Raw genomic sequence first — 12,036 nt, 5'->3', positions numbered from 1 at the left:
TCACCCCCAGCACCATGTGCCCCAGTTAGTCGTGCTTGACATTAAGTTTATAAGAGGAAACTGTGGAATTTTATGTACAATTATTAAGCTTTTCTGTGTGGTCAAGACTTGCCCTATCTTTCCTAATATAAAAATTTAAAGCTATAAATTTTCCTCTAAACGCTGCTTTGGCTGTGTTCCCACAAATTTTAACGTGGTATTTGCGTTATCATCCATTTAAAAATCTATTCTAATTTCCCTTGTGATTTTGTCTTTGTCCCATGGATTATTTAGAAGCATATAGCTTAGTTTCCATATTTCAGGGGGATTTTGCTCTTTTTTTGTTTTTTAATTTTTGTCAGGAAAATATATCCTGTGATCTCTGTCTTTTGGAAGTTATTGAGACTTCTTTCATTGTCCAGTACATTAATGAATGTCCAGTTGTACTTGAGAAGAACATATATTCTTCAGTTTGAAATGGAGTGTTCCATAAATGTTGATTAGATCCATAATTTGGTTGTTCATACCTTCCCTATTCCTACTGACTTTTTTTGTTAGAGAAGTCTGTTAAAGACTTTAACTCTGTGCATTTATCTGTTTATTTCTTTAATTCTATCAAATTTGGTATTTGGTACTTGAAGATTGTGTCCTCTTGATCAGTTGGCCCTCTTTATTATGGAATGTCCTTCTCTTTTGTTTTTGGACTGTCCTCCTTTATCTCTAGTAACACTCCTTGGCTTGGATTCTACTTTGTCTGATATTAGAATCAGCCAGAGCCAGCTTTGCTGACTTTGTTAATGTCTTTTTCCATCCTTCTACTTCTTAAAAATAGTTTTAAATTATGATTAGATATTATCTAATTATAATTAGATAATAGGAAGGTAAATAGCTCTTACGTTAGTGCAAAATGAACACACCTTATTGTTTTAAAGATGTAAAAGCAAGAAAATGTATATCATAAATTCACCCAAATTTTAATCATTGTGTAGTAGGTAAATGCCATTTAAAAAAATCTAAATGGAAAATTAACTTATAAGTCAGTTTACAGAAGATAAAAATCAATGTCGGGGACTTCCCTGGTGGTCCAGGGCTTAAGATTCTGTGCTCGCAATGCAGGGGGCCCGGGTTTGATCCCTGGTCAAGGAACTAGATCCCACGTGCTGCAACTAAGACCCGGCACAGCATGCATGCGTGCGTGCATGCATACATAAATCAATACATTTAAAAAATCAATGTCTATTTCAAACTTTAACTAAAAAGGAAAAAAAAGTTCTCTGTCCTCCCGTTTTTTTCTTCAGCATATTTGTCTTTTGGAGAAAACATTACATTCTGAGACCACTTTTTTAACAACAGTGACAGAGATCAAGAGCTCCCTAAGGTCACCTTTCTCCACACATGTTTGAATGGAAGGAAAACCAGAATCCCATCAATTCTTTGGTGTGTTGGTGGAATTGGTGTTTCAAGCAGGAAATGAACTTCTTAGTTCTTCCTTCTGCTGCACAATCTCCATATGAATTTGACTCAGCTTATATATGTGTTCATTTCTTCCTGAGCCATTTCAGTATGAGAAAAATTTTGTGAGGTAGTCTCTCATCATCTATAAAATGTGGCTCCACAAATATTTGTGTTTGACTTTATCCTGTGTCTCTTCACAAGTGTTGGGTTTCCTCTGGGAAGAAGTGCTGCTGGGAGGATTCGTGTTCCTCCCGTGTTGTCTGATGGGGCGTATTTTATAAGCCAGCATTTGGACATGTTCTGTTTTCTCCATTTGGGCCTTTCCCCCTCTGCTCTGGCTTAATTTCTAAAAGCACATTTTTCCTAACCCCCAGGCCATATCTGTCTCCTCTTCCTAATCTTAACTGCCTGTATCTAATACACTACTAACATATTTAACACTTAGAAAAATCCTTGTGGGTTTGCACCTCACTGGACATTTTCAAAGGATAGTTTGCTTTTATTGTTTTGAAAGAGTTTGTTTTAGCAACTCGGTACCAGTTTAATTGAACAGCTGATGTTTAAGAGTTGGATTACTGTATATATAAATATATATCTTGACTTTTTTACTTTCCGTAAGTATTTTCCCATGCCATTTAGAAACTTTCAACAACGTTGTTTGAAGTTGTAAAATATTCTGTTGTGTTTGTATTGTAACGTATTTCAGCGTTTCATGTTGTTGAATAGCTAGGATTCTCCCACTTTTTCACAATATAAAATAACTCCAGAACTGAATTCTTCTCAGAAGTCTTGTATTTGAGATGATATATTTAGTTTCGATTCCTGAGGCAAAGGCCATAAAGGCTGTTCATTCGTATTGCTAGAGTGCTTTCCAGGAACGATTAGGTTTTACATTTATTTTTGCTAATGTTTTCCAAAAGCCAGGTTAATAAACACTTCTGGAATAATAAGCTACCGCACCACATTTAAGATCTGTAGAATGCAGATCTAGAATGATGCTATAAAATGAGTTGTTTTCACTTTATTAGAGGTAGAGGTTTAATACGTTTCATTTTTTAATCATGAAAAGTGTTTTGCTTCACTGAACACACACAGAATTCAGTTCTGTAGTGTTTGTCAAGTACCTACGTGTGCTAGGTGGAGAAATATAATAAAAGAGATGGTTCCTGTCCGTCCGGAGTCCAGACCCTAGAAGAGAAAGACCCGTAATCATCTAAATGTTTTATAGTGTAAAAAACTGTACAGATATGAAGTGAGCGTGTAAAGTGCTGATGGAGGGTTGAGGAGAACAGCTATTTGCGCCAGAAGATCAGGCGTCGACGCTGAAGTGAAATGGGGGAGCAGAGGCATCTCGGGGAGAGGCTGCCCGGAGGGGTCCTTCAGGGCGTTGGGGGAGGCCCGTGCTTTACAGGTGAAAGCTTCAGTCCTGCGTTTCCAGGTTATTTTGTTCCCTTTCCAGGATGCACGCAGCCACCGCTCTCACTAAGGAGCTGCTCCTTGTCTCTGGCAAACGCCCTTAATGGATGGTCTTTAATGCTTTTCTCACTGTCTCCTGCTCTCAGTCTGTTACTGAATTATATAGCTGAATAGAACAAATGGATCTCAGCCTCCATTCACCTCCGAAGGAGTGAGCGGCCTTAAGGAACTGGTTTTTCCTGCAGCTGGCACAGTGACCTATATTTCAGAAGTACAGAGTTCTTAATAAAGGAATGTACCATCATATCTCTTTGGGAGCCGTACCGAGTGCTGTGTCAGATTATGTGGTTTGGTGATGATGGGGGGCAGGGGCCGTTTTAAGACTTTCAGAATTTTGCTTTGCTAATACAAAAGTCATGGGTAGAAATATGCAAAAGTGGGCAGTGCCAGGCTCTGAAAACTATCAACTGTTACTTGAATCGTGAAGTTTGATAGTTCTTTTAAGGACATGGTGAACATCTTATGAAATTTTGTTTTCATGTTTATTTTAACAGGATGAAAGTTAAAAAGCTGCCCATGATTCTAGCTCTGCATCTGAAAAGATTTAAATACATGGATCAACTTCATCGATACACAAAACTTTCTTACCGGGTCGTTTTTCCCTTAGAACTTCGTCTATTTAACACTTCAGGCGATGCAACCAATCCTGACAGAATGTACGACCTCGTGGCCGTCGTGGTTCACTGTGGAAGGTAACAGGGCCGTGGGCCATGGTGGCAGGATGGTCGGTGGTGGGCAGGTGCGCGCACAGGGTGCTTGTGAGCCGCTCAGATACGCAGGCCCTTTGGAGGTTTCCGTAGCCCTCGGTGCTGTAGGACGAAAATAAGTTTATTTCAAATGGATATTTCAGATGCATTTTACCATTTCATTCTTAAAACCTTTACATATTAAAATAGTGTGTTATTGCCTGGATTTGATACTTGTTCTTATTATTTAAATATTATTCTGGGAACTGTAAGTCCTGTGAGTTTTTCGTTTCCTTTTTTCTTGATTATTGGTAAAAAAAAAAAAACACTGCTTAAAGCGATTTTACAAAATAAGTTCTTTCTGAGATTAATTGGATATGTTCATCATGTTAATGATTGTGAAAAACGGTTTAAAAGGTTTTGGAGATAATCTTCAAAGATAAGCTTTCTGATTTTATAAGTCCGTGTGTTTGTTTCCTGTTAGCCAATAGAGTGTACTACTATCTCATCTATAGATCTTAATTTATAGAATAGCTCAAAAAATTCTCAAACCACAAGAGTGTCACATAATCAACATTTATATTTGGAACATACAGTCTTCATTGACTGTTTAGAATTTCCTGTAATAATTTTATTTTTTATTTATTTATTTTTGGCCACACTGTGCAGCTTGTGGGATCTTAGTTCCCCGACCAGAGATGGAACCCAGGCCCTGGCAGTGAAAGTGCCGAGTCCTGACCCCTGGGCCTCCAGGGAATTTCTTCCTGTGATAATTTTAAAACAGGTCACTCATCCTTTTCCCCCTGGCTGTTGCAAACTTGTACTAACAGCGTGTTGTACTCCAGCCTCTCCTTAGCTGTCCCTCCCTCTCCCAGCTTTCTGCTCAGAATATGTCAGGACAGCTGGGAGGGAGTCCACTTCTGTCACAGTCTTTAACCTCCATGGTCTGTGTCAGCCCATCTCCTGCCTCTTATCCTCAGCAGAAATCTTTGTTTTCCATTTTCGGAGCATTATGTTTCTAAAGAAAGAGTGATGACATCTGAACAGAGGAAAACAATATCGGGTGCCTTACAGAGCCCTGGTGTGATGATCAGACTGGAGGTTTATTTTAGCATTAAAAGTGGTGGTTTTTTTTTTTTTTAAGTTTTGAGGTATTTTCCTCTACAGTGAAAAAGTACTATCTTTGTGTCATTTTGTCACCTAAGATATTCATCTCAACTATGGAATCAAAGATCTGAGGAAACTTGGAGGCAGCTTATTCTTATATCTGAGGTTGCTACTTTTAAAATAGTATTCACCATAAAGAATAATCTGTGTTGAAAATTACTTCAAAGTCTGTAATATAATAATTGTGGTAGAATTATAATTTGATTTTAAAAGTATATATAAGCTTTTATAGTGAGTCATACTTAAACTGGGAGAGGTTAAAAATCTTTGACGTGTTCTTTGTAAAGAATTTCTTTTAGGGACTTCCCTGGCGGTCCAGTGGTTAGGACTGCGCTTCTGCTGCAGGGGACACGGGGTTCGATCCCTGGTCAGGGAACTAAGATCCTGCAAGCCACGAGGCACAGCCAAAAAAAAAAAAGAATTTCTTTTAAAAGAAATAATCCCACCTTTATTTTTACATTCTTCTAGATTTCTGTATTCCAGATCTGTTGAAAATGAGATGCAGAGGCAATTATAATAATTATAATGGTGCTAAGAGTTAAGTACTTAAAGCTAGCACTAATAATACTAAAAAAAAGTCACTTGTTTAAAGAAGTTTATGAAGTTGGAGCTTGATTTCAGAGCCAAGGATTCGATATCTTTACTTTTTCAAGCATCACATGGAATCCTTCCTCGAGAAAAACTATTGCCGAGGGTTGAGACTCAGAAATAACTCTACATGCGTTGTTTTGTAGTTCAATTCAGCATGTTCTGCCTGTGATCACCTCTCCTCCCCCCAAAAAAATGCTAGAAATTTTTATTTAAATCTTTTATAGAAGCAAATTGGAAAATTACTTCAAAAATAATAATTTTAGGGCTTCCCTGGTGGCGCAGTGGTTGAGAGTCCACCTGCTGATGCAGGGGACGCGGGTTCGTGCCCCGGTCCGGGAAGATCCCACATGCCGCGGAGCGGCTGGCCCCGTGAACCGTGGCCGCTGAGCCTGCGTGTCCGGAGCCTGTGCTCCGCAACGGGAGAGGCCACAACAGTGAGAGGCCCGCGTACCGCAAAAAAATAAAAAAATAATAAAAATAAAATAAAAATTAAATTGAAAAAATTAAAAAAATAATAATCATTTTAGGGCTTCCCTGGTGGCACAGAGGTTGAGAGTCCGCCTGCCAATGCAGGGGACGTGGGTTCGTGCCCCAGTCCGGGAAGGTCCCACATGCCGCGGAGCGGCTGGGCCCGTGAGCCGTGGCTGCTGAGCCTGCGCGTCTGGAGCCTGTGCTCCGCAACGGGGGAGGCCACAGCAGTGAGAGGCCCGCGTATCGCAAAAAAAAAATAATACTAATTTTAAAAGGCAACAAAGAATTTTATAGTATAGCTTTATATAAAGAGAATACTGGTTATATCTCTCAAAGTAGAGTACTGATTATTTGGTCTTAAAATTGAATGCCAGTTCAGATCAATGTAGCTTGATCTTTTGGGGGAAAGAATAGGTAAGGAATATTTTTATCTGTTTCAGTTTTTCTACTTTACAGAACGTGGGATATAGAGCATAGAAGAGCAATGCTAATAAACTTTGTATAAAATTAACTTTTATTTCTCTTTGTTTCAGTGGTCCCAATCGAGGCCATTATATTGCAATAGTTAAGAGTCATGATTTTTGGTTGTTGTTTGATGACGACATTGTAGAAGTAAGTAGTTTCCTAATTTCTTGTTTTCCTTCAAAGTTGTGTGTGTATTTTGCTCTTAACTTTTTCCTTCCAGCTTCTCATTGTATATGACGGGTCTTCAGATTGTATTCTGATTTCTACTTCTTGCTCCCTAACGTCCAGTCCCATTGCTGTAATGGGCAGCTAACCTTTAAAATGTTTAGAGGGCTTCCCTGGTGGCGCAGTGGTTGAGGGTCCGCCTGCCGATGCAGGGGACACGGGATCGTGCCCTGGTCTGGGAAGATCCCACGTGCCGCGGAGCGGCTGGGCCCGTGAGCCATGGCCGCTGAGCCTGCGCGTCTGGGGCCTGTGCTCAGCAACGGGAGAGGCCGCAGCAGTGAGAGCCCTGCATACCGCAAAAAAAAAAAAAAAAAAAAAGTTTAGAATAGGCACTTCCCTGGTGGCACAGTGGTTAAGAATCTACCAGCCAATGCAGGGGACACGGGATTGATACCTGGTCCGGGAAGATCCCATGTGCTGCGGAGCACGTAAGCCTGTGCATCACAACTGCTGAGCCTGCGCTCTAGAGCCCGTGAGCCACAACTACTGAGCCCACCTGCCACAAGTACTGAGCCCGCATGCCACAACTACTGAAGCCTGCGTGCTTAGAGCCTGTGTTCCACAACAAGACAAGCCACCTCAATGAGAAGCCCTCACACCTGCACAGCAACCAAGAGCAGCCCCTGCTCGCCACAACTAGAGAAAGCCCGCGTGCAGCAACGAAGATCCAACACAGCCATAGACAGATAGATAGATAGATAGATAGATAGATAGATAGATAGATGAATAAATAAAATTTAAAAAAATGTTTAGAATAAAACAAGGGAAATCTTTCAACAACAGAGCTGGTTTAAAAAAAAACACTAGGGCTTCCCTGGTGGCGCAGTGGTTGAGAGTCCGCCTGCCGATGCAGGGGATGCGGGTTCGTGCCCCGGTCCGGGAAGATCCCACATGCAACGGAGTGGCTGGGCCCATGAGCCATGGCCGCTGAGCCTGCGTGTCCGGAGCCTGTGCTCCGCAACAGGAGAGGCCACAACAGTGAGAGGACCGCGTACCGCAAAAAAAAAAAAAAAAAAAAAAAAAAACACTATTAACAAAATAACTTATTGAGCTATAAGGCACAGTAAAGTATGCAAATTTCAAACAACTTAAATTTTTACATGTGAATGCACGCCCACACGTAACCGCCATCTAGATCAAGATATAGTATATTTTCAACACCCCAAGAAGCTCCCTTATTCCTCCTCCTGGTCAGTACCCACAGCTTTCCTCCCCTAGCCACCATCCTCTGGAATCCACTATTTTGAATTTTACTATGTTACTGTGATGAATTTTGCCTGTGTTTGAATACGAGGGGCTCATCCAGTATGACTGTTTTTGTGTCTGGCTTTTTCACTCATCAGTACCTGTGCAACTCAATCTTGTTGCCTGCAATGGTAGTTCTTTCTTTATTGCTGTCTGATTTTCCATTGTACGGCTATACCACGTTAGAAACTTGACTTTTTGTCCATTGTTGACTATTACAAATAAAACTGCCTTGATTATCCTTGTACAAGTCTTTTGTTGGACATAGGCCCTCATTTTCCTTGGGTATATTGTAGATTGAACCATATGAAACAGCCATTTTTGTAGGTCCCAAATGGTTGACAGTTAGTGGTTTCCTATAGTTCAGGGTAGAATAGAATTGCTGGGTCACACACAGGGTGATTGTATGTTCAGCCTTAGAAGATGATACTAAACATTCTCCCCAGCGTCTGTGCCATTTTACGTTCCTCCCCACTATGCATGAGAGTTGCATTTGTTCCACGTTCTCACCAGTACTTGGCATCGTCCGTCTTTTTAATTTAAGCCGTTGGGTTGTGCAGAGCTGTTTTATGAATGAGAAAATGAAAGGCATTATTCTAAGAAAGCTTGAAGATTTTATTGGATTCAAGCAGTTCAAAGAGCTTGTTTTTGTACTAAAGTATGTGTTTTGCCTCACAGAAAATAGATGCACAAGCTATCGAAGAATTCTACGGGTTGACGTCAGATATCTCAAAGAACTCTGAGTCTGGCTACATCCTTTTCTATCAGTCCCGGGACTGAGGGAACCGCGATGAAGAGAGACCTTCTGCCTCATTTCTTCTCTGGTTATTTGGGAAAGGATCAAGCACCAGTTTTCCAAGAAAAGAGAAATGCAGGAAGCTCAGGGGGCAGTAGCACACTTTGCACACAGTAAAGCAAAGACTGGATTAACACGCTCTTCCTACCGTGGTAGTTGATTGATTTGCTCAGGTATCATGCTGTCTGCACAGTTCCATACAACGAGGCAGTGAAATCAGAGATACCAGCTCCTCTTGTAAAACAGCCTTCCAGTAATTGACATGCATTTTCTCTTCATTAATTGCACCAGTAATGATTGAACTCCTTGGGGGTGCAGTAGAAAGAAAAGGAATCTGTGAGGTTGTACTGACAATTGCAGGAGATGATGTTGAACACACTGCATACATTTGCCTGGTTGAACACATGGAGAAGCAATACTGGGTGGTCTTTTCAAGCGTAAACCAGAAATACTTTTGGGCCCAACACTTGCAGTTGCCTTCCTGATGTAAAGAAACTAACAGATACTAGAATCCAGTGTCAGGAAGACAAATACGTTTGCTTCTCTGAAGAAGCTTATAATAATATACAGTATATGTATATCTAGGGAACAGTTGGTCAAAAGTGGCTTTTTGTTTCCCCAAGGGGAAAGACTGGCTTTGTAATTATAATTTTTTTCCTTATTTATTTTACTTAAAACTAAGTATTGTATGAAGTACCCACGATTCTGTCGTAAATTTCAGCATATTTTTATTAGTTTTTGTCAGTTTAACTAATCCTTTTGTTTCTGTTTTTAAGGTGAATTTTAAACTCTGTTTTAAATCGTAAGTTACCTTAAGAAAAATAGCAATGAGAGGAGGTACATACTCTTTTTCGGGAGGAACTGATATCTCTGGCTAAAGATTTGTCCTAGTTGTCACTTATTTCATTCAGTTTTAATTTCAGTAAAATTAAAAACTATCCCAAATTCCCTGTCATTGTGGAATGATCTAAGAAGTCCTGGTGCGGTGGTGGTGTGCGGCCTTGAGAGTTCGTCAGTGCTCTGCTTCAGGTTGAGGCCACGTTTGGAAAACTCATGTCATAGCAGCTACGTTACTTTTAAATGTTCTTTATCCTGGAACGAAGTGATCCATCCCAGTCCCAGCTCCTGGAGAGCTAACAGACCCTGTGAGGGTTACATTTTAATGAGGTCGACCAGAAGTACTTTGAAAGCAAGTCTTTTTTTTTTTTTTTCCCTTTCCACCTTTACAGATGTTATTGGAATTTAACTTTGTGTTTAAGACTTCATTCTGTTGGCAGTTTCAAGAAGTAATATGTGTGATGCAAGATGTATGTGAACCGTTGCAGTTGACACTTGGCCATGCATCAAGAAGTTGTCTGACAGTGGCCGAATGTAACTTGCTGAAAATAATTGAATATCTATTCAAGATAATAGCAATCAGGCCTTAGATGTTCTTTATTCATGTTTTTTCGAGGCAGGAATCTTTTTCTTTTAATCGTTGTAATTTTGTAAACTTATTTTACTAATACTGTTGAATCTGAAAAACAAGCAACAAAAAAATGTTTTGTCTGCTGCTATTATTAACATTTATTATCTGTATCTTTTAGCTCAGGAAATGACTTCACCTGTCCATTCCAGGGATCGATCTTTAACAGGGTCACTTAGCTAATGGGGCTGTTGAAACAGATGTACTGGGAGAAAATGATGATATATTTTGACAGATTGCTTTTTAAGAGACAGTTTCTAAAGCCTTGCCCTGGCTGGAATGGTTCTGGTACAAATTATATGGCCTGCCTGATCCACCACCACGGCACAGAGAATCACAACCAAGAATGTGGGCAAGGTGATAGCCGCGGAGGTGGATGCATTTTTTATTTTGAGGGCTTTAGCCAAATTGTCTTGGAATTTAAAGCGAAATTTCTGCAGCTTTCAGTATGGAGACGAGGAGTAACGTGAAGCTGAACCAGTTTTTCCTTGCGTTGGGCCACAACATGTATGAGAAAGAGAGATGAAGTCATTTGCATAAAGATACAGCCTTGGGTTACTACGTTGTGTTTGTTTTTACATTTTGCATTTAAAAAAACGTACAGTGAGTAAAAGCCAAGGTTAGATTTCCTATTAAAGCAAGTTCTAGCGTTGTTTTTGAGTTCCATGGTAGTCACACACTGTTCACATCTACACCCTGTTTAATAGGATGACTTGTCGGGAGGGGACGATGGGGTGACGGTTGTCAGTTTTCTGTGTACACTCTGAGTGCAGCTGCATCTACGTAAAATGTCTTGAAGCTTCTCAGAAATACAGTATACTTTAAAAACATGTAGGGTTAGGGTCGGGGGAAAAATGCAGATATAGTAAGTAAGAAAAGTGACCCATATCGAATGCGTTGTGAGGTTGTGTGCTGGTCCGACTGATGGAACTGAGGGGTGGGTTTCAGTTGTAAATGGTGGCTGATTGCTGTCTAACTGTGCACATGTATGTTGGGATGGCTATCCCATATTTTGTATATTGGAATAAAAATTTCTATAAATTATCATAACTGAAAGTAAATATTCTAAATTAAGTCTCACTTCTAAGTCACATGGCTTCTGTCTTGGCGGCTTTACCTCTAGAAGTTGGCTTGAGACAGGAGCCCTGAGACTTTGGGCAAAGAGAAGAGGTGAGGAATGTAATATATGGGTCTCGTCGCCTCTAACCATCCGTGTAGGGTTTTTTCTTTCCTTGACGGCAGTAGAAAGACCTCACTCCCATAACTTACTACTCTTGATACTTTCTTTAAAGCTACTTTTCAATAAAGATTCTCTCATGAGGTATTTACCTGGGAGTTGGGAGGCTAAGGCGCTCAGGTCCTGGCTCTTCAGTGAATTTAACTGTGTGACCTTGGGCAAGTCACTTAACCTCTCTGTGCTTCAGTCTCCCTATCTTGTAAAATGGGAGTAATACCTACCTCACAGGGTTGTTGTGGGGATTAATTAGATATACTGTCTGTAAAGCATCTAAGGTTCTTGAAGAAGGCGCTATATAAATACAAAATAATATCTATTAAAGTTGGTTTATTTGTGCTTGTGGGGTTTTGTGTGTTTTTTCCTTTTTTCCTCAAATGCATTTGCAGACTAGAAGTACTACACACTTCGGACACTGTGTTACTGGTTTTGCTCAGAAGTTACTACTTTTGTGACCCAAAGAGATTTTCCCAGAACACATCCCATTTGTGTAAAATAGCATTCCGTACGTGCCTGCGTGTTTCTTCAGCACGTACCTTGCATTTATTTGTCTTTATTTAGTAGCATTGTCTTTCCAAACATCCCAAGTTTAGAAATGTAAATTTAGAGTCTCAGAGGGCAAGATATCTTAACAGTCACTGTTGCTAGCACCCCTCCTCCCTTCCAGGGTAGTACTTGCTCCTGTAAAATCAGCACTTGAACTTGAGAACTTGAAGCTTCGTCAACTGTTGAGTGACCGCTGTTTATTTATCCTCACCGTTCTTGGGAACCCTGGCCTGGA

At 40.3% G+C, this 12,036-nt stretch overlaps 1 protein-coding gene across 2 annotated transcripts in view; it reads left to right on the top strand.

The window, feature by feature from the left end:
• USP12 (ubiquitin specific peptidase 12) overlaps positions 1–11,544 on the top strand; it is a 78,495-nt gene extending 66,951 nt beyond the window's left edge. For both annotated transcript variants that reach the window (XM_082859291.1, XM_082859292.1), the window contains 3 exons: positions 3,405–3,602; positions 6,359–6,437; positions 8,439–11,544. In XM_082859291.1, coding sequence (XP_082715417.1) covers positions 3,405–3,602; positions 6,359–6,437; positions 8,439–8,540 — 379 coding nt within the window. In that variant the 3' untranslated portion in view covers positions 8,541–11,544. The remainder of the gene's footprint in view (positions 1–3,404; positions 3,603–6,358; positions 6,438–8,438) is intronic.
• The last annotated feature ends 492 nt before the right edge of the window (positions 11,545–12,036 follow it).

Source organism: Leucopleurus acutus, assembly GCF_964270905.1.
Source record: "Leucopleurus acutus genome assembly, chromosome: 18".
Taxonomy (NCBI): domain Eukaryota; kingdom Metazoa; phylum Chordata; class Mammalia; order Artiodactyla; family Delphinidae; genus Leucopleurus; species Leucopleurus acutus.
Note: the sequence above shows the minus strand (reverse complement) of the source record. Positions and strands in the feature narration are given on the sequence as shown.